The 21,260-nt window shown below is 42.5% G+C and overlaps 1 protein-coding gene across 1 annotated transcript in view; it reads left to right on the forward strand.

Moving 5' to 3' along the window:
* The window catches only part of LOC113158333 (latent-transforming growth factor beta-binding protein 2), a 68,678-nt gene that overhangs the window by 33,016 nt on the left and 14,402 nt on the right, over positions 1 to 21,260 (forward strand). Inside the window, exons 9-27 of the mRNA XM_026354163.1 lie at positions 6,289 to 6,363; positions 9,468 to 9,590; positions 9,691 to 9,855; positions 11,334 to 11,639; positions 12,547 to 12,566; positions 12,820 to 12,856; positions 13,267 to 13,341; positions 14,185 to 14,310; positions 14,790 to 14,918; positions 15,117 to 15,236; positions 15,564 to 15,683; positions 17,932 to 18,051; positions 18,242 to 18,364; positions 18,478 to 18,603; positions 18,717 to 18,842; positions 18,988 to 19,113; positions 19,261 to 19,386; positions 19,901 to 20,026; positions 20,939 to 21,064. Coding sequence (XP_026209948.1) covers positions 6,289 to 6,363; positions 9,468 to 9,590; positions 9,691 to 9,855; positions 11,334 to 11,639; positions 12,547 to 12,566; positions 12,820 to 12,856; positions 13,267 to 13,341; positions 14,185 to 14,310; positions 14,790 to 14,918; positions 15,117 to 15,236; positions 15,564 to 15,683; positions 17,932 to 18,051; positions 18,242 to 18,364; positions 18,478 to 18,603; positions 18,717 to 18,842; positions 18,988 to 19,113; positions 19,261 to 19,386; positions 19,901 to 20,026; positions 20,939 to 21,064 — 2,295 coding nt within the window. The remainder of the gene's footprint in view (positions 1 to 6,288; positions 6,364 to 9,467; positions 9,591 to 9,690; positions 9,856 to 11,333; positions 11,640 to 12,546; positions 12,567 to 12,819; positions 12,857 to 13,266; positions 13,342 to 14,184; positions 14,311 to 14,789; positions 14,919 to 15,116; positions 15,237 to 15,563; positions 15,684 to 17,931; positions 18,052 to 18,241; positions 18,365 to 18,477; positions 18,604 to 18,716; positions 18,843 to 18,987; positions 19,114 to 19,260; positions 19,387 to 19,900; positions 20,027 to 20,938; positions 21,065 to 21,260) is intronic.

Here is a 21,260-nt window from a genome sequence, read left to right on the forward strand (position 1 = left end):
TGTCAAAACCTTTATTCCCTATTTAATGTCTGACCAGACCTTAATCAGAAGCAGACATCAGCCTTCTCTGTCTCCGCCATCTATGAGAGATGCCAATCCATTCTTTATTTTCCCGCTCCATCACCCTCAGCGTGCCAGATTCACACTCTTCTTAAGTCCCCGGCGTCAATCTCTTTTTGGTTCCCAGATGTTTTCCTCTGCTCCTTCCTTTGAAGTTTTAGGGAGAAACAGAGTGAATACCCAGTTTGCTCATTTTTGTGGTTGTTTTAGGGAGCAGCACAATCCAAGCTTGGATCTCAGGTCACATGCAGGCAAGAAGGAAAGGATACAGAGAATGAAGTCATCTGCTATGCCACAGAAGTCTTAGAGGGAGCTTTAATAAGATAAATGCTTTGAATTCCTCCAGAGTGTTACAGTATTGTTCTCAGTAGATCTTTCAGCTGCATTCGTGCCTTACTGGCCTAGACGTATGCCTTTTGTGTTTGACAGGAATGAAATGTAACCTGGATACAACAGCTCCTGAAAAGCGATGCTGTTCATTTCATAGTGAATGAGTCAGTTGTCTGCTGGCAGTGTTAGGGGGGAACGTCACATAGCTTTATAGGAATCTCCTGTGTTTCGTGTTGAGTATGTGATAATGATGTCATGAAAGCCCAGTTTGTATTGGGGGGGTGTAATGCTACCATTGGTCAGTTTATAGCTAGTTATAAAATGCACTTTTGACTGAGAAAAAAACTTTGCTCCTTCGTTGTTTTATTACATAAGAAGATGCCAACATTAACACAATTTAATAGTCTTTAATGGGGTTCTGGTGGAAACAGAATTCTCAGCAAGTTATAACTTCTTGAATTAATCTTTAGAAATCCCACTGTCTCACTCGATATAGTGATACAGGCTCAGGTCCAGTGCTGTTGTTGCAGTCTAGCTGTGTCTCTGAACGAAATCTGAAAACACATTCTTTTCAGTGCAGTAGCTGCAAATATTATTATTATTATTATTATTATGCACCAAAGATGTATGCTACTGTGGTAATAAAGGAGGATAATGTAGTGTACTTAGTTCAAAGTAGGATTGTAATTTTTGACCAGAACTGACATAGAGGTGGTAAGAAGTACAAACAATAAATTGAATCCAATGCATAATTTCCATGATAGCGATGTTTACGTAAATTTAGGGATAACTTGAGGACACATTTCTATCAGTAAAGTAATCTGAGGTTCTCTAAGCCAACTGAAGGTCATTTGCTGTGGCCTGGCATGACACGGTACAATTGTGCTGGCAGCCCCTGCCTTGCTGTGCCTTTCACAGCTAATGGAGTTCCACAAGTCGTTTGTCTCCCCATCTGTCATTGCTGGGCAGCTTCACTCTCTGTGACTCTTCCTGTATGCAATGCTGGGAGGGTTCCCAAGGAGCCCGAGCTCCCTAGAGACTAAAGTAACCACCACACCCACAGGAGCTTTGGCTTCCTCGAACTCTACCTCCCTGGTTCAGTGAGGTCTTCATGATGTCACTGCCTTCACTCCGTCGTTGCCTTGCTCTCTGTTCCACCTTAGTGTTTCTCCATACTGAGGACACCATTCTTCATGAGGTTTAGATCAGTAAAGTCATATGAGGCAAAGAAGGATGGGGCCCACAGAGCTGCACGTCTTCCAGAACTTCCCACATGAACTCATGCCTTCCAAATCTCCCATCTACTCCCCTGACATTTAATCTGACATCCATAGAGAGGCCAAAGTCCATGCATATTGCTTTTTATTAGCACTGATCAAACATGAAAACTTGTTAATGACCAGCAAAAACCAGAGATGCAGAGCAGCGACTTTGCTTTAGAAATAGACTGCGAGAGAACAGATGCATTGGACCAGTGCCACAGAAGCTTCTAATGATGATTTGATAGAGACGTCACATCTCTTTGACAGGGTTTGATTCATTGATGTTGACTCAGTGTTATCCCATCACAACTAGAATGATGGAATTTATTAGCCGGGCAGCAGTGTGGCTAATCAGGGCTGAGCAGACATAACCACTATGAGAAATAAATCCCAATTGGAGGCAGATGGAAATGAAATTTGTGTTGCATTTCATAATTGGATACAAGCTATGATAAGCACATTTTATTGGGAATGTACTGTGGCATGCCTTATTTTGGAACCAGCCCAGGTGGTTAATATTCTACTGTGAATTGCAGATTATAGAGGAATGTGAGTCTGTTTTAAATTTGTGTTTGATGCAGGTTGCTCTGCCTTTAGCATCATGGAAAGGGACATTAAGCAAACTATAAGAAGAGATTTCATATTTCAGAATTCATATTTTCATATATTTCCAGTAAAGATTTAGCATTGCAGATAAAATTAATAATTGCTTCATCATTTTTTGTTTTCCAGTTCATTTACATGTGTCATGAGATGGTTATGTTGAAGCAATATAACAAAGATACAAGACTGATTAATATTTTGTCACTTGTGTAGTATTGTGTGTCTATTTTTGTAGCAGCAGTACAATGTTGATTATACATTTTAGTTCCATAGCCAACTGATTAGCATTTGCTTTACCAGCAGGAACAAATTACTTACAGAAGTGATATGGACTATGCCAGAGTCTCAAACTCAGCATGTGCCAGGAAGACAGCAACCAACCAACCAACCCTTAAACTTTTTGCTCCAATCAAGCATTGGCTCAAAGACCAAGCAGAGAGGACTTTGCCATCTTAGAGGTTCAAAAGACATGAAACCCTACATGAAGATTAAAGAGTTTGCTCCTGGTTTTCTCTTGGCGGCACCAGTTTGTCCTACTGCAGTATGTCAGAAAGTAAATTGCTGGAAAGGGTCCTGAGGAGGTCTTGGCTTTAGTGTTGGTTGTTTTCCTATAGACTTCCCTCCAATGCAGTGGAAAGGAAGACTGTCTCCTGTTTCTGTCCTGTGGATAGCATCCATCCCTACTCCCTCTTGTCTCCCACGCGTTTTCTAGCCAGTCAAGGGGAGAAGCCTGCCACAAAGGTCGCCTCCCATGCAGGTCCCAGGGGAAGCTGAGCTCTGTGATTGATGGACCAGACCTCTCAATCTTCTTAGAACAGTCCCTGGGCCGGATGGTTCACGGAGTGATTGTACCAAATTAGCAATTAAAGATTTCTGTACAGCTGAGGAACCCATTTGTCTATAAACTATGTCTGCATTCTCAGCCTGCAGCACCCCTCTGTCCCATTTTGCATAAACTGTTCTTTCATTTGAATACCTTAAGCAGCAGTGCCCTCCGTGGAGGAAATTCTGCTTTCATATTAAAATTGACTTAACGGATCTATTCAGATTAGAATTAGGACAGTACCACCAATCGAGAAGCTTGACGGAATTTGAATTACACTTTCAGGTCAGGGAATTTGAGCAAATATTATTGAATAGTTGCCAGTGGAATGCCCAACACAACTGAATGGAGACAGACAATACATTAGTGAGGGGTGACAAAGTCTTTTGTTGAACAGGGCTAAATGGATGGACAGTAAGTGGAGGTTTCTGTCTCTGCCCTCAGTGGATACAGACCAGTCTGGGTCCACAGTCTTTGTAACCAAGGGTGACACTAATGCACAGTCTGAGCTCACTCTTGCAAGCCACTGCCTGCGTAACACTATGTTTTCTAAACAAATAACTGTAGAAGCAAGCATGAGAATGAACACATCATTAAATCTTTCGAGGATACCGTAATTCTTATTTTTTTGTTGAGTAAGTGTTCACTGATGTATTTTTCCCCAGTACATTAGCCTAGAGTTAAGGTGCAGATCTCAACTACTGTGATGTAGGAAGCCTTGCTCCAAACTTATAAAAGTCATTCATTAATAAGACAACCAAGATTGTATCTTATGATAAATGCATAATCGGAAAGGCAGCCAGCATTTAGGATGGACAACCTCTGTATGCTGAGTTTTAGCAGATGGTTTTACTAACATTACTGCAAACAATTTGTCCCTAGGGAACAATAAACTGAACTGAATTTTCAGATCCAGGATGCACATAAGGAAATGTTGAGTACAACCTGACAAATTAGATCAAGTTGTACCAATGTATACTATGGTCTGGTATATCTGCATCTGGTATATGTGCAATAACATGTGAACATATTAAAACATATTAAATTGTTTTATTCTATAATGTCAATGCAATTCTTTTTACATAATCTATAAAGAAATATCCCATTATTGTCTAAAGGTTTTAGGACAAACACAGACCTTAAGTGAGCTGTCACTCAGATTCATGTTGAAGTTGTTACTGACTGCAGTAGTCCTCTCTTCCCTCCTAATAAGCTTTATTTTACCCTCCCACTGGGCTTTCCTTGGCATGTGCACCCTGCTGTCACTCAGGGCAGACTTGATCCCATCTCGGCAGGAGGGTGTGCCCAGCACCCTACCACAACAGCTCATTACTCAGAAACCTTGGAAAGGGATTAGAGGGGTGTGGAGAAAGATGTCGGCGTGGGCAGACAGGAACAGGGGCTTTACTTTGACACAGTGCCCCCCTTTTCCCGTTGTCTCCCTCATGCTGACCCACTTCTGCTCTGTCAACCTTCAGGTACATTGACCCTGCCTGGTCCACTGGGTCACAGCAGGACCAAAACATATCTCAGCTTCTAGGACCTCATTCCCAGAAATTCTTTATGTGGCATACATTCCAGTCACTCCTGGGAAAACGCCACAAACTCTGCTGCTTTTCTATTGATGACACGTATCTTGTCCACATTGGTTGATGAAGTCTTCAAGATGAATCTCAAATCAGATAAAACTGAATCCTTATCATCTACCATCTTTGTTAATAGTTATTATTCCTAAAATGAATGAGTGAAGGTTTTGAAACACTGGAGGTACAGCGTGTGTTGGTATTGCTTTTTGTCTTCGGACTGAAGATGACAGATGGGTTATAATGATCCTGTTTGGTCTTGTTTGCCTTCAGGCAGGCACCCAGATAGCTGATAGATAGATCTGCTAGAGCTGCCTTTCAGTCAACACACTGGTTTGCTGGAGCTTCGGTCATAAACAGACTGCACTTTTCTCCCTTTCCCACATCACTCTGCCATGGAAGAAGATGTGTTTTCTTTGCTGGCAATGCTGCGGCCATAGTTTCTTGTATGCGTCAAATCTGTTTTCAGCCCTTCATCGATGTGGCACCAAGTTCAAAGCTGTTCTGTGCTTCTGTACTTCTGGAAAATGCCCGTCTGTGTTCACGACATGGAATAATAATATTTGTTGTACATACCGTATATCACCAAATATTCTTTTGAAATCTCAAGAGAAACATTTTCCATTTGCATTTAAGTAAAAATGCATCATCACATGAAGCTGTCTAATTTGGGACTGTAATTTGAGATGACTTTGAAAGTGAGAAACAGTTCAGTCATGTTAACAATGGCGTCGTTATTCATTCCCCATCTATACAAAGACTTCCCCCGCCATATTAATCAAAAGCTGAATCTTCTCCTTTCTACATGACGTGAAGGAAAACTCTTCATCTCAGTGTACATGCCATGGTATGATCTGCTATGAGTTATCACCCTCTCTCTGTTCAGAAACCTCTGGAGCCTGGTATACTCAAACTCTTTCTCTCTGTCAAGCACACAGATAGAAACGTACGAACAGAAACCTCCTCTTTACCATATGATAGTCACAGATACCTCTAGCTACATTTAAGGGTGCTTGCTGGGACTTGAATATGTGCAGACATGACATAATGTTTTCAGGTCACACACCTGAAGCGCACCCCATATGATTTTTATTGCTTCGGCAAAACAAGCAGGAAGATGTTTTGGTCCAGCCACTTTCATGTGAGCCTCTAGATTAATAGTCATTCCAAGTTACCACAGTTAAAACATATACATCAAATATTTGCACTGTGGTTGATGATAAAGATTGGGGGTGCCACAAAGGCCTCTTCAACATATTATTGACTTTTAATGCACTTCCTTCATCTGTCATTGGGGATTGAGGAGAGTTATCCTTAATATCATTAAAAATGACGCAGAGTGTTATTGTTACATCCTGTTGGATGGCAGTGCTGTCTTATTCATGCGGTTGGTGGTGATCCATTTGATCCATACACTCCCTCTGGAGTACTGTGAGGCCCTGCTGTGGGTGCCCTCATTTTTGCCAAGATAACTAACATCTGTAAATTGTATGGCCTCTCTTTTTGGCTATATATATGGCCTCTTTTTTTTCACTGTGATGAATGGAAAGCGACTGTGACAGGGTGGTACAGCACTGTGAGATTGCTTTGCTCCTTTTAATGCTGTTCTTTCTTTTTGTGTTTGCAGCTTATGCAGTGATTGCAAATGGCCAAGTGGAATGTCCCAAAGGTTTTAAAAGGATGAATGTCACACACTGTCAAGGTAAGCTATGAATTAGTAGTAGTAGTAGTAGTTAGCAGCAGTTCAGAACTCATACTTTAAGATGATGTTAAGTAGTGGATTCCAGACTTCAGGCAATCATCGACTGAAAAGCATTTTTGCTAAAGTTTTAAATATAATCCTTTTGTTTGATTCCATTATTTATAAGCCCCTTATAATCTGGATCAAGGGATGGAGATTATATTGAATATAATAGCATGGATGTGATAAACCCATCTGGCAGCATGTGAAAACAAAGTCAGATAGATAGACCTCTGAGATGCTCTGAGCAGTAGGCATTTGTACGTTGACTGGTGGGTCAAGAAGCTGTTACCACCCACATTGTTATGGCAGCATTAGTATACAGCGTCTGAATTAAACAACACAAGCAGAAAAACGTGGCTCAACAGTGCAGGACAAAGTGCACTGCTTGATTTGTGAAGTGATGCTGAAAAGAAATTGCAGCTTTACTGAAAATGTGCTTGAGCTCTGTTAGTTACTTGATTAATGGTATCATAATCCAAAGGGTAATATTTACTAAAGCCTATGAAATTTAACAACATAACTGTCCAACAGACTCATTTAACTCTGTTGTTAATGGTTCAGCAAGTTCAACATGTTTTCTTATCTGTACTTTTGGCCTCTTGATGTTTTCAGGTAATAACAGGGAATATCTTAATTAAACAAAGACTTATGGACAAAGACGCACTTATTCTCCAATAATGTTTCAACTAGCCAACACATGCTGAAATGTGTTTTTCTATTATTCATGTTTTAGTTTCTTGATCGTTTCAAGATGTTTTTCTTGTTCAGTTGCTCATTTCTCGTTCCAAAAAACCAATGCTGACAGTTACCCACATTTTTTTACTGGAGCTCCTTAGACTCTCTGTCCTGATAAGCGGCTGCACCATTCCTAAAATTATTTCTAATGTCAGGTCCTGTAGCAACTGCCAAGGAGGGTTAAAAAAATGGCCTTTTCTGTCTTTCTGTTTTGTCTTTATAATCAGGATGGTGTCCATCCTGCCAAACTGGGCCTCCTTTTCTGAGCTGTGTTCACTCTATTTTCATTGGAACAGACCAGAGCAGGCCTTTTCTATTCTATAATGGGTCTGATCTTGCTTTGTACACTGACCCTTGCGGTCAGTGACAACTTTACTGAGATATGACAAGGTGCCCTTTCAAAACCACACGGAGCTCTTTGACATCAGAGACCATTTCTTATCTCCAGAAGCTGATTCTCAGAAGCTAGGTCAGCTCAATTGGCCACTTGTTAACTGCTTGTTAGATGAAGGGCCCACAGAGATGCATGTGCAGTCTCTGTTGTGGGTGGTAAACTGGTGCTGGGAGCAGCTCGTATTACTCACACACCACTTCAAAGAGGATAAAGCTCCCACGTAATGGGTGCTTTGGCTGTTTTTTGTGAATATGAATTCACTATTCACACTCTCTAGATGGATGTGTTTTTTGGCCCCTATGTAATGTCTGGTTTGAGACTTCCATTACCAGAATTTAAAAGCATACAAACCCAAGTAAAGTTACAGCAGAGAGGTTTAAATAATGCAGTAATGTAGAGTTTGGTTATTGTGTAATGTGTCGGGTGTATAGCTGTCACCTGTATACTGTAATTTAAAAAACTGATACATCAATTGATCAATTGATAGAAGTTGATCACAGGCCAAATGCCACAAGGGCACTTTTTCAATTAGAGTAACCAAGCACAAATTCAAAATAGATGTTGAGATTAGTACTGGTCATGACAGGGTGTCATGGAAGTCAGTTCCAATCCCAATCAGCCCACCAGTAGACTGTAACAATACCACTAATCTGGGAGTCAACCGAACCATGGGCTAAAGACCACATGTGATGAAGGCTGAGCCCAATGCTGACCTGAACTCTGACCAGATGGCAAGTTGCTTACACTAAACCACACATTATTCTTGTCTAGCTCTTCAGAGCGTAAATATACGCAGTGGAAAGGATGACTGTGGTCTGCTTCATCGTCATCACGCAGCGTCAAATCCTTATTGATTGAAACAGGTCCCTTTTGTGGTTCAGGGTTTATGTCATAACATAGATTTGGTGGCCTTATGTTAGAGTAAGTCCAACTTTAGCTTCACAACAAGTCACTCGTAAGAATGAAAGAGAAAAGAGAAGTGAAAAAAACAAAAAGCAACAGATGAGAAGAAACAACTGCACAGTAAAAGAAACACTGAGGCATTCCCTGGATAAACTTCAGTCCGCCGAATTTATCAGCCACAGTCCCTTATAAGCTCATTTTTTCCAGCAGGAAGCAAAATAACAAAACAAGAGCAGATTAATTAGAATTGGGAAAATCTGTGGTGGCAGCCTGTCAGGTTCCAGTCATCAAAGCAATGGGAAAAGACCTAATGATGTACTCTTTGTTTAACACAGTAGAACAACAAACTTTGCCTGGTCTCAGTGTGATCGCATGACTAAGCGCCTAAAATATGTCCCCCTACACTGTTGACTGGCATGTTAACTGGCTAGCTTGTCTCCGTTTGGCTTAGTGACTCAGGAGCTGTTGGAGCAATAAGCACAGTTTCCACTCGTCACCATATCCCTCCATCTAGCAGTTCTAGTCAGACAGAGAGAAAAACCTCCTCAACCTTCACTTCTTGACTGAATCTCTTATGAATCTCATAATCTAAAACATTCTTCAGTCTCCTCCCATGTCTTTTTGACTGTCATGCTTTCAAAGTTAATGTTATACAGCTATAATATTTTTAAACTCAAAATTATGCAGTGTTTTCTGCTTAGATTTATTGTGCATGTTACCCTCATGTCATCACTCTTCTTCGCTTTCATACAAATGTATAGCGTCTACTTTGCCATATTTCACCGCCTCCCAGCAGCTGGTGGTTTTTGAGCACATGATGTATAGCAATATGATGTATCACCTTGCGAGGTGTAAATGATTTTTAAAGCCCTTACATCATCTCTTCTCGTCTGAAAGCATGTATATTCCACATGAAATGCACCAAAGTAAATCTGATATCAGCCGTTTGGCTGAGAGGTTCATTTGGAGTTCGGAATTAGTTTTTCCCAGAGAAAAATACTGCATGACTGACATACTGCATATTTCACAGACATCAATGAGTGCCTGTTGCCTGGCATCTGTAAGAATGCAGAATGTCTCAACAGCAAAGGAAGCTACAGGTGCACATGCAAACAAGGCTACATGTTAGATCCTGCCAGGAGTCACTGTGTCTGTAAGTACGACTTCTTTAAACCATATCCCGTATTTGAAGGTGACAATATTTTTATCTGTTCTGTTGATTTATTTGATGGGCGTATTCATTTTCTTCTCAGCCGACAAGGCAGTGTCTGACCAGAAGGCACTGTGCTATCGATCAGTGTCAGCAGTCTCATGCTCCCTGCCGCTTCCCCATCACATAACCAAGCAGATCTGTTGCTGCAGCCGAGTGGGCAAGGCCTGGGGGGCTGGATGTGACCGCTGTCCTTTGCCAGGATCAGGTAGAGTCGCCATATGTTACCCTGCGCCGCCCGTACACATGTTTGACTTTGCCTCACTTATCTATTTTCCCATCTGTAAATGTAACTCTTCATATTTGGTTTTTACTGTACTTGCTGAAAATACTATGTGTGGGGTTAACCACTTTGCAAATAGAACATGTCACATGTAATCTTATGCAATAGATAGCAATTGTAGTGAAAGCGCAGGCAAAGAATATTTACCGCTCAGTCACCATTCTGCTCTCTGCCAGGCTTGTTAAGCAGTTCAAAATAACCAAATTTGTTTGGAGTGGAAAAGGATCAAAAGCATAACAGTTTTCATATTTTGGAAGCTACACAATAGTGGGAGTCAGTCTTGTGTTATCACTCCAGCCCTCAGAGAGAAACCCCACTAATAGACCGACAAAGCTTCACAGCAGAAATAAATAGCTTGGCCAAGTGAAACATGGGAAGTAGTTGTCATCTTTTTTTTTTTTTTTCATACCGATCTAATCTCCAAAGCCTCTGAAAGAAACAGGCTGGTTTTATGGAGTGTCTGCAGCGGCCAGTGATTCATTCGGATTGCTATATATCAGATATCACAGTCACAGACCTCCGTGGTGCTCAGCCAGAACTGACACAACACATAGCTACACAGTGTCTGATTATTTCGAACACTGACCTTTGTATGAGCTGACAAGCTGCTAGGGCCGTGTTCCGCACAAAGCAGTAACGTCCATTACTAGTGATTCGGTAACAGGAGCCTGTTGACTTTCATTTCATATGTACTTCTCTTATGTGGCTCCTGATCATTTACTGTCCCATTTCCCCCCACTTTAAATTCATCATTCAGTAGACTATCATATCCGTGTTTCCTGCATTTAAAACGAGCATTTACAGCGACCACATATCTATCATTACTCGTATCTCTATTCCAGACTCTTTTGGCGTAGAGTTGCTGGTTTCAGGTCAGGTAGGGGACACAGTGTTACTCAACTGTAATGGATTCACCATTGCTGAGTTTCTTTGGTCTTGGGCACAAAGAGGTGCAGTTCCTTTCGTTTTATCTGCCCAGGCAATCCTCCATTAGCGTCTCATTCACACACCTCTTCAACAAAGAGTGCATGGGTCAGTCGGTATTACATGATCTTTTACTTCCCCCACTGGCATGGCTGTGTCTCTTGGTTTGTAGATATCCCTGAATCATTTCAAATCCCCTTGTCCTCTGCAACAGCTGTCAGTGGCCTGCCAGCTAACTAGTTCTTCAGCAAAAGCTGAAATCCAACTCCCTCATACACAGCACACAGTAAAGCCCAGCATGCTGAGCATAACAGTATTACACGGATGGCTTATGGTATCGCTGCGAATATCAGACAGAAATATGAGCCACAATTATACTCTGGCAGTGTTCTGATGTTAACTTCAACAGCCCAAGAGCACCATACAGAGACAAAGTTTTCTATGGCTCATTATTTGCTGATGTGTTTCCTACACTGCAGACCATTTTAAGGAGATCTGCCCAGCCGGCCACGGGTACACCTACTTGCGCTCTGATGTGCAGATTTCCCTCAGACAGCTGGGAGAAGAGGATCTGCAGAGCACAGGAATATCGTGGGAGGAGCAGAGTCCCACGTTTTCTCAGCCTCCATCGTCCCAGCCTTCACTGCTGTTTCCCAGTGGGCCACATTGGGGTGTCTACCCGCAGACACCCCAAGTGCCTCAATACCCAGAGTACCCTGAGACACCTCAAGCACCTCAGCACCCTTTGCTTCCACAGCAGCCAGCCAGAGAGATACAGCCAGAAGGTGAGAAGAAAATGTTTTGGAACATGAAATCTCTGCCAAGCTGACTTTCAGGTTGACAAATGTTTACTCTGAATAGTTGTTGGTGCTGAATGTTCTGTACATATTATGAACTTCAGCCTCAAATTAAACATGGAATTCACTTAACCACTGGAATAGTTTTGCCCAAACCCATGGCATAAACAATACAGGGCAGCTGAGTTATTACACAATAGGAGTTTTATTTCTACAGGATGTAAATGGATTAGCTTCTTTTTTTGTAAGAATCCAAACATCAACAGGATGTTTTAAGCTCCACAAATAAATGTTTGATCCAACACTGAACATATTCGGAGAAATATTCATGTTCGACATCCATCAAAGTCAAACTCCTGTGAGAATCGCAGCAATGCACACAAGTAATCCACTTTGGCCATATATCTAAATCCTCAGGGTTTTCAGTAGATGTATCTTCCTGTGTTCATCCTTGTGAGTTACTTTATTGCCGAAGCCTTGACATTTTGCTTTATTTCAGGAGACAATTATGTAAATATTTAGGAATTTTTGTCTTCATTATCAGAGATATCTATTTCTTTGTCTCTCCTTGCCATTAGTCTTCAACTGAGCACAACCTTTCTGAAACAACCTTCTCCGTCTGGCTTAGAGGAAAAATGTGCCATAAGCTTTGTTTTGTTAGAAAAGAAGACCTCCTAAGTTGCACATGTTTTTTTGTGGGAACCGGAATTTCTATTATTTTATTTTTCCTGCACCCGTTCAGCACCCTGATGGATGAATGGGCATTCATCTGTGCGCAGGACGATCATCTTTTAATGTTTTCTGTGTGTATTGTTTTTTGTTAAGAGTCCTAGTTGTTAACATGAACATGTTTTGCTACTGGTAAACATTTCCTTCTTTTTCTGTCTCATGGCAGATGAGGAAATTCCGAGCCCGGTAAGTTTTCAGCCCCTGTCATCGTCTTGGCACATGCTTTTCAAATGTTTATCTGAGAGTGATATGCTCGAGCTATCTCAGTTGGAGGCTTTATTGTGATTATATAACTTATTCAGACCACATTTTGCTAGCCACACACACCCAGTTAGTACTGAATATGACAAGAAAAGTATGGGTATGAATATGGTGATGAAAGGTAGCTCGTATCTTTTTCTTTCTTTTCTTTGACAAGTAATGTCTGCTTGTTTTCTAGCCAGCTGTTGTGACTGACTCACCTCTGAAATATCCAGGTAGGTTTTTTTCTTGGTTCTTACATACAGAGATTATATAACCCTACTTGTTCACCCTCAAAAGCCTCAACAATGTTGTTTAATGGCTTTCTTGGTTTGATTTAGCATATGTAAGCACAAGGGCCAGTAATAGTTTTAGAGAAGCTAAGACTCAACAAACACACACTTGTTTTGCTCACTCTTGCACAGCGGTGGCAATCTCAGTCTTGCCTGCTTTGCCCTCTGCCAGTGAAAACATTGACATTAAAGTCTGAAGTTGATGGATTGAAATTGGTTATTGTACAATCTTTAGCCTGTGTGTGTGTGTGTGTGTGTGTGTGTGTGTGTGTGTGTGTGTGTGTAGAGCATGATCATTTGTTCTGTGAGAAAGCATTAGTGTTGATTTGTATTCAAACTCACCCTCTTCACAGAGACTTCTCCAGATTTCTCCATTATCAGCCTGAGACCTGGTTCAAAGGACACCACTAAAACACATTCAGCAACAGGTAACACATACATGCGTGTACAAACGTTACATGTAATATACATATATTAAACTATCTGGGTTGCAGCACAGGATACAAATATTAAATCACAAGGTGAGCACAAAGCTGTAAGACAACCACTCACAACAGCAGCACGAAGCTGAACTCTTCATATTTTATGCTCTCTGTCAACTGCTGGCAGACAGCGGCTCATCTCATGAGGCATTTTTGCAGGCTTACCCAAACTTAAGCTGGGGAGAGCATGTCTTACGCTTTTATTTGACCCGTTTCTCAAAGCCAATTTGGCTTGTAGATGCTCTGCTGCACAGAGGGTGAGAGGGAAAGAAACCAAGAAAGAGTGTGCCTCTTGGACGGGGGAGCTATTCTTAATGGACAGCAGCCAGATTAATGATAAATAGAGGAAGAGTCAAAGACAGGGTGAAAGTGTGTTTGGGTGATAGAGCAAGTGAAAAGCAAGAGCCATGAGGAAGCTAAGGAAGTGAGGAGAATGAAGTGTAATCCTATAGAAAAAGATAGAATAGAGGTTTTTTCCTCCTCAGGCAGACCAAGTTCAGTGTCTCTGTATTATTGAAATGCATTTGGACACTAAAAGACAAGAACAACACTGATTTCAAGCTCTACGGTGCATGACCTGTTTCTCAGCGACCTCTGTGTAAGCACTTCATAGCACCTGTTAGAACACTACAGTGCTGTAAAACCTGTGCTTCCATCAGACAGCGAGCCGAGGTTCCCTTGGAAAACAACATGTGTTGGAGGAATGCACTTTTTATTTTACACAGTGTCTGTCAAAAATGTTCTCGTCTGATTCCAGTATTGATTGTGCACATCTCTTTGGCTTTTCAGTTATCGACAGGTGTGCCGCCACTCCCAGAATATGTGGCCATGGAAAATGCATCCCTGTGCAGACCGGCTACACCTGTCAGTGTGAACCAGGATTCAAGCTCAGTGCACTACAGACCAACTGCATTGGTAAGCAGCAATGGGAGGGAGAGAGAGAGAATAAGACAGTGGTAACAGTGGGGCGCCTAAAGGGAAGGAGCGGCACACAAATACACACACGCTGACACCAAAGGCCCCAGTGGCTCTGTCTGTCGTCATCTCAGGGCAAGCATGTCTTCAGCACCAAACATTGCACGGCACAGAAGCCTTGATGAAGTGAGCCAAAATGAAAGGGATACGTTTGTTTATGTTGACCTGTTCTGTGATGCCTGACAACAGCGTACGGGCCGTCCAAAGAGCTGCCACGATGCTATGATTCCTTACCTCCCAGTTAAGACTTTGGCTGCGGCCTCTGCTCCACTCCTACTGGCTCAAGCCCATCACTGACTGTGATGCCTCTATAGTGGAGGATCTCCAAAGTCAAGGCTTGGACCGTGTACACCGCACTGTGGATGCAATGGAACTGAAATTTAATGTTGCATTCAACTCCTTCTACTCTCCAATCACAGATGTGAACGAGTGTGCCGAGGACCCCTGCGAAGGGAAGGGCCGGTGCATAAACTCCTACGGCTCCTACACTTGTCAGTGTCACAATGGCTACAGCCAGGTGATCACCCAGAATAGGAAATTCTGTCAAGGTGAGTCAGGAGATCTAATGTTTCCAGTGGATGAAAGCCACCACAGGATGCTGTTAGCTTTCTAACTTTCTGCTAGAGCACTGCGAGTTCTTGTCTGTCAGCGCCGTTCATTTAGAAAGCATCCTGCCCTAATTAATGCAGTGGAACACAATAGTCACTTTCTTTTCTCTTCTCCTTGGTTTTCATTTGAATTGGCAGACATTAATGAGTGCAGCATGCCCAACAAGTGCCAGGACGGCAAATGCGTCAACACAGAGGGATCTTACACCTGTGAATGTTACAGTGGCTACGCCAAGTCTAGAAGAGGCCTGTGTGAAGGTGACATGCACACACGCACGCACACAACAAGCGCCTACACACACACACACACACTGCACTGAAGTTCATATGAGAGCACAGAGCCAGACCTAGAGTATTTGTTTGCTGCCATGAGTCAGTGTGTAGCTGGTAACAAAGCACATGTATTTTCCTCTAGTTGAAGCCAGGAAGAAAATTAAGCTCAGTTTGTGACAGAGGGATTATGCGTTTGTGTACATAAGCATTTGTGACCTTACACCTTCTTTCCTCTATTCATGTGCACATTGTTTTATTAACAACTAATTCAAATGATTTTTTTTTTTCACACCCCACCCTTTCCCCGAGTAGATGTAGATGAGTGCAGAGATCCCGAGTCCTGTCCCAACGGTGTGTGTGTCAACACTCTGGGCTCCTTCCAGTGCCAGGCATGCCGCCCAGGGTTCAGGCCTGTCAGTGACAGATGTGTGGGTAAGGCAACCCCATCATAACACCAGCACACCCGCCGCTACCCAAACTGCTGAGGGTGTTTCCGACCACTGCATGGAAATAAGCTGGGTTTCCCTCTTACACTGGAGAAGCTTCTGTATTAGGTAACACCTACGTCGGCAAAGCTGCTGCTCCTGGTTGGCATCACCAAAAATAACCATGGTGACATGGCAACGAGCCGCGCTATTAAAGACCTGTTGACAACCCGTGATGCAGCACAGTTCACCTAATAGCACAAGCAAAATCACTTTCACTGAATTGCAGGTCTTTGTGGAAAGGGACACTCCAGCTGCTGGTGTACAAAAACATTTCTATAAAATAAACAGTTTTTATACGCTTCAAAGAGTTTATATTGGATATTTTATGTCCTGTGTGGGCTGCTATTGGGAACGCATGACAGCCCAAAACCACAGCGATGATGGCTATGTTGTGTGGGCAGAGCACAACCCTCCACCCTCTCACTTCATCCAATATGATATATCAGCTACTCCACCCAGCAGCCTCTGCGTATCCCCAATATTGTTTAAACACCTTTACCATGTTATGGCTAATCTCTCGATATCACTAGCCCCTGTAAAAAGATTGTTTATAATACTTCAATTTGGGAGAGTCCAAATATTTTCTCCTGACCACAGCCTTGAACAAACATCATGTTATTGTTGGATAGCTCTGGCTACTTTACTGTTTGGCCCAGCAGAGGCCAGCGAGGCTTTATTACCTCTGCTGAGCCGCGTGAGACAGCCGACCAGCGACGGTCATGAGAAGGTCAGGGGGTCGATTCCCCGCGGCGAGGAGGTCCCGACCTGCAAACAAATTCTCTCATTCGCCAAATGTGTTGTCACGGTCCACTGTAAAACTCTTACTGCAGATTATTAGATGTGGATACTCAGTTCTGTTTAAGATAACACGTCAACTTGTCCCTGTTACGCAACAGTGTGGTTGGTGTTACTTACCACATCCCCTCTTTATGACCTTGCGTCCTCTGGAAACCTATGCTCCTCGAGTGCGGATTCCAGAAATGTAAAAAGTAGAAAACTGAATTAGGATGGACAAGATGGCAACAACTCAGTGCATCTGACAACTGTTTAAATGATCAGGATTTTATTGCCTTTCGTTTGTCAGTCCACTAATATTTTTTATTCTGTGTAAGTATATGGCATATAAATAGTAACTTAGAGGAACCCTGTAAATGAGGGATAACATTGGAGGCAAATGTTTTTATTCTGAACATCACCCACAGTCAGTGCAAGTAACAGTCTCGTAGTATGTCGGCGCTGTGGAAATCACATAAAACAGACGAGGAGTGCTCGGTTTCCAGTATTTGCTTCGGTCAATTTACAGTAGCTCAGTAGTTTGGGCCCAATTGGCCGAATCGTGGATAAGCCTAATTGCTGGTGTGATAGAGAAAACAGCTCCATTCCCTTGTCAGGGCTTATCAGGACGGCCTGAAAGATCCCGGATGATTGCAGAAACAAAGCACTGGACCACACTGACAGACGTCTGGCAGTGCCCACGGCTGGGCGAACAAAAGCCAGTCTGTGACTTCACTGGGAGCTCGCTGTTTCAGAATCTCTACCACCTCTCAGCAGTGTCTGTCTGTCCACCTTCTTTAGCAGACAAATAATTTTGCTTCCTCTTTTAATTTGTGTCTTACACTCAAATAAGAGGAAATCACTTGCTTTCTCTTCCCACATCTTCATGAATCCTTAAAAAAAACTTGCCATTGTTAACACTTAGTAAATTCCACTATAAAACATTATTTCTGCAGGAGGCTTTCCACTAATATAATTCCTGGGTCAACTATTCTGACTCATGAAGTGGAAAAGACAGCTATGGCTGCAAATAGTAAAAGGCCTTCATGAATGGGATTTGGGTCTGTGCGCTGATGTAATTTAATGACTGTTGTGTGCAGTCATTTTCTACACTAATTATTTTATGATTGTTTCCCCTTTGGTTTCTTATACAACCCTTATTTTATACACAGATCTTTATTTAAATTTTCTTTATTTTAATGATGTTTCCTGCCGCAAAGCCACAGTTTTCACTCAAATGACAGGAAACACATTGTCTTACTTCTCTCCAGTGGTACTGTGCCTGGTAGCCACGCAGGTAGTTCCTTTTACAGGTTGGAAAACAAAACCTAGGTTGAATCACAATGTCATATTAGCAGAATGAAAGCTCAAATCATAATCCCATACATGTGTCTTGTCCTATTCCCTTCTGTCCTCAGATGTAAATGAGTGCTTGAACCAAACAGTGTGTGGTCGCGGTAGGTGCGTCAATACTGAGGGCTCCTTTAGGTGCAACTGTTTCCAAGGCTACGAACTCTCACCTGACAACATTTGCCAAGGTAACGGTCAGTCAGAAGATCAGTCCGACATGCTTAACCTCCCATATCAAAGTAACAGCCCTGTGGATAGTTCTCTTCATTACTTCTACAGAAGCTTTGCTGGCACCACTGAAGGTTTCTAAAAAAGGCTACAGAGAGTCAGTTGTAATTTCTGAGTCTCCCTATTTTTCCCTCTGTATCTTCTCTCCAGATGTGGATGAGTGTGTGCTCCAGGGAGTTTGCCTCAACGGTCGCTGTGTCAATCTGGACGGTACCCACAGATGCACTTGTAACCATGGTTACAGAGTCACCTCAGACAGCAAAGCTTGTGAAGGTCTGCAAAGGATTAGCTAGAGCTATTGGGTGTAACTCATCGCTGCGTACTGCTGTGCTCGTGAAGATCTCTCAACAGCAGCATAATGTCTGCAAATTGTTTCTTTTTGTTAGATGTCAATGAGTGTGCAACTGGTAATGCGTGCCCTGTGGGAATTTGCATCAACACAGCAGGATCCTACACTTGCCAGAACTGTAGGCCTGGGTTTAGACCATCTGCTGATGGACTGAGATGTGAAGGTATGAGATTTTTTTTTCTCTTGTGAATGGCTCTGAGCAGCAGTTTTTAAAAAAGAAAAACACTATTAGATATTGATAACTTGTCTGCTCACTTGGGATGAATTCCCTTCCAGATGTGGATGAGTGTGCCCAGGGCGACTTGTGTCTAGGTGGGGTGTGTGCCAACACAGATGGATCCTACACCTGCACCAAGTGTAAGGCAGGCTACAGAGTCTCACAAGACCGGCAGAGGTGTGAAGGTAAAAGTAATTAGTGCTGTTACAGCTGGTAAAAACGCACCTGAGCCTGTTAAGCTAATTTGCTTTGCAGCCAAATTCCGTCCATATATTATCAAGTCTTACGCTGGTGTCCAAAAATGTCTGTCCTGATGTGTGTTTCACTCAGATATCGATGAGTGCCAGTCTCTGTCTACCTGTGCCAACGGCATCTGTCTAAACTTAGAAGGCTCCTACATCTGTGAGGACTGCCCTACAGGATATAGAGTATCATATAATGGAGAGCTGTGTGAAGGTTGGTTTATTCAACACTGCTCTTCTGAATGGACACATGAAAACACTGCATGTCTTAAATTCAGGCTGACGGAACCTCAATTCCGTTCAACTGGAGAAACCTCTGTCCTGCGGTGAATGTCTAATAGTTTGTGTTGTTTCACACCAGATATTGATGAGTGTGCGCTGCCTGCTACATGCCCCTTGGGAACATGTACAAACACAGAGGGTTCCTTTACATGTGTGATCTGTCAGCCGGGTTTTAGAGTCTCCGAGGATGGACAACAGTGTGATGGTGAGGGTTTTTGGATATGTTTGCATAGGAATGTTCTTTGTTATGTTTGATCACAGGTGTGAGTGTCACTTCCTCTTCTATTCAAACAGCAGACCGTGCTGCTGTTATTACCCAGCAAAGTTGTGTTTAAGGTTGAATGTGTCACCTCACACCTGGTTCAAGTTGTATGCAAACAGCATCAGGTGTGACAGCTTGGACAAAAAACACTTTCATTTGAACTCAGAATCCCAAAATACTGCTTCCAGACATCACATCATAGCTGGATCACAGACCCCTGTGCCTCTGGCACCACTCATTTAATCTTTGCTCAACACAATGAGACATTAGTCCACAAATAGAACAAGATGATGTCAGGCGAACGTCCTGCAGATAGCTCAGCTAAACAGATAGAGGTGTCGACATTGTAATTCCTTGTTCCAGTGATTACCAATCTAACTGATTACAACTGGCAGGCTTTATTTATTTGAACCCAGAGATGGTAATCTTTGCTCTGTGTCCATGTATGTGTGTCCAGATGTGGATGAGTGCTTGGTAACTAACGTGTGCCCGGGCCAGCTGTGTTTGAACACCCCAGGAGCTTACACCTGCAGGAGCTGTGGAGTCGGCCTGCAGCTGACCGAGGATGGTCACAGCTGTGAAGGTGAAGCTACCTCTATATTAACCAACCTGCATGGAAGAGTTAAAGCTCTCGTTATGGTTACACAAAATTACAGTAGACCACAGTAAAAGAGAGCTGCATTAGTCCCCCAATGTGATTACAGACAATCTTTACAGTACTCAGTAATTTGTCATGACATGATTTATGAGATCAATGCAGTGAAATGGCTTCTTGGACGAATCCAGGGAGGTTATATCTGTCATGACTTCATGGGAAGCAGAAAAGCAATGATTATTTAAATGGATTGAAACATACCCTCAGCTCGTCATATATACTGTGATGTGTTTTTGAATGAAAGTGTGGATCTAGCCTGAGAGAAAGATCCCCCACTAATATGTGCCTTTGTGCTGGGAAAAAGTTTTACAAAACATGCCCAAGTCCAAGGCGGCCTCTGATAGGATTTTAATGGATGCCTCTGATGCCATGGAAAATATTAAGGGCTTAATTTTGTAATGGAGTAAACCACTCCCCTGCTCAGCATGTACGGCATCACTCTTGCCCTGTTGAACTTGCTCTTCCAAAAGGCTGAGCCTTCTCAATCACTTGACAATGGCCTACACTCTTTTCTATTAGAAATCCAATCTGTACCGGCTCGAGGTGATCGCATAACTGTGAGCCAGTGAATGTTTGTAGATACAGTAATTATACGCCACCTGTGATAGCTTGCTGTTTTGGATTCCATGACTGTCTTGCATACTTATCTTTCCACTCTTTTTAATAAAACACTGTCAGTGCAATCTCATAAAGAGGACTTTATTTACTGTATGTTAGGCTGATGCACACTCAGCCATTAATAATTTTTAACCGATAAGGCAAAGTCAGAAAAAGGGCTCTATAGAGGGCCTATTGCTTAAGATGATAACCTGTAGCTAACCTTTTCTTATGTCTCTCAAGACATCGATGAGTGCCAGACCCCAGGTGTGTGCCCCATGGGTGTTTGCACCAACACAGAGGGCTCCTTCTTCTGCATGTCCTGTGACCCAGGCTTCACCATGGCACCCAATGGGCTCTCATGTGAAGGTACAGTACAGTGGGTGGTTCACTGTGGTCATTAAAATTTATGATCTTCATGCAATCATTTTCACAGTCATCTGTTCCAGCACAGTACGACCCACTGTAGTCATTACTTGCTGATGATGCATGACTTTTCTAACATGTTCACTGTGGTCTGGAAACTCTTCACCCAAATGACAAAACTTGACCAAATTTGAAGTAA

The sequence above is a fragment of the Anabas testudineus genome, chromosome 12 (assembly GCF_900324465.2).
Source record: "Anabas testudineus chromosome 12, fAnaTes1.2, whole genome shotgun sequence".
Classification (NCBI taxonomy): domain Eukaryota; kingdom Metazoa; phylum Chordata; class Actinopteri; order Anabantiformes; family Anabantidae; genus Anabas; species Anabas testudineus.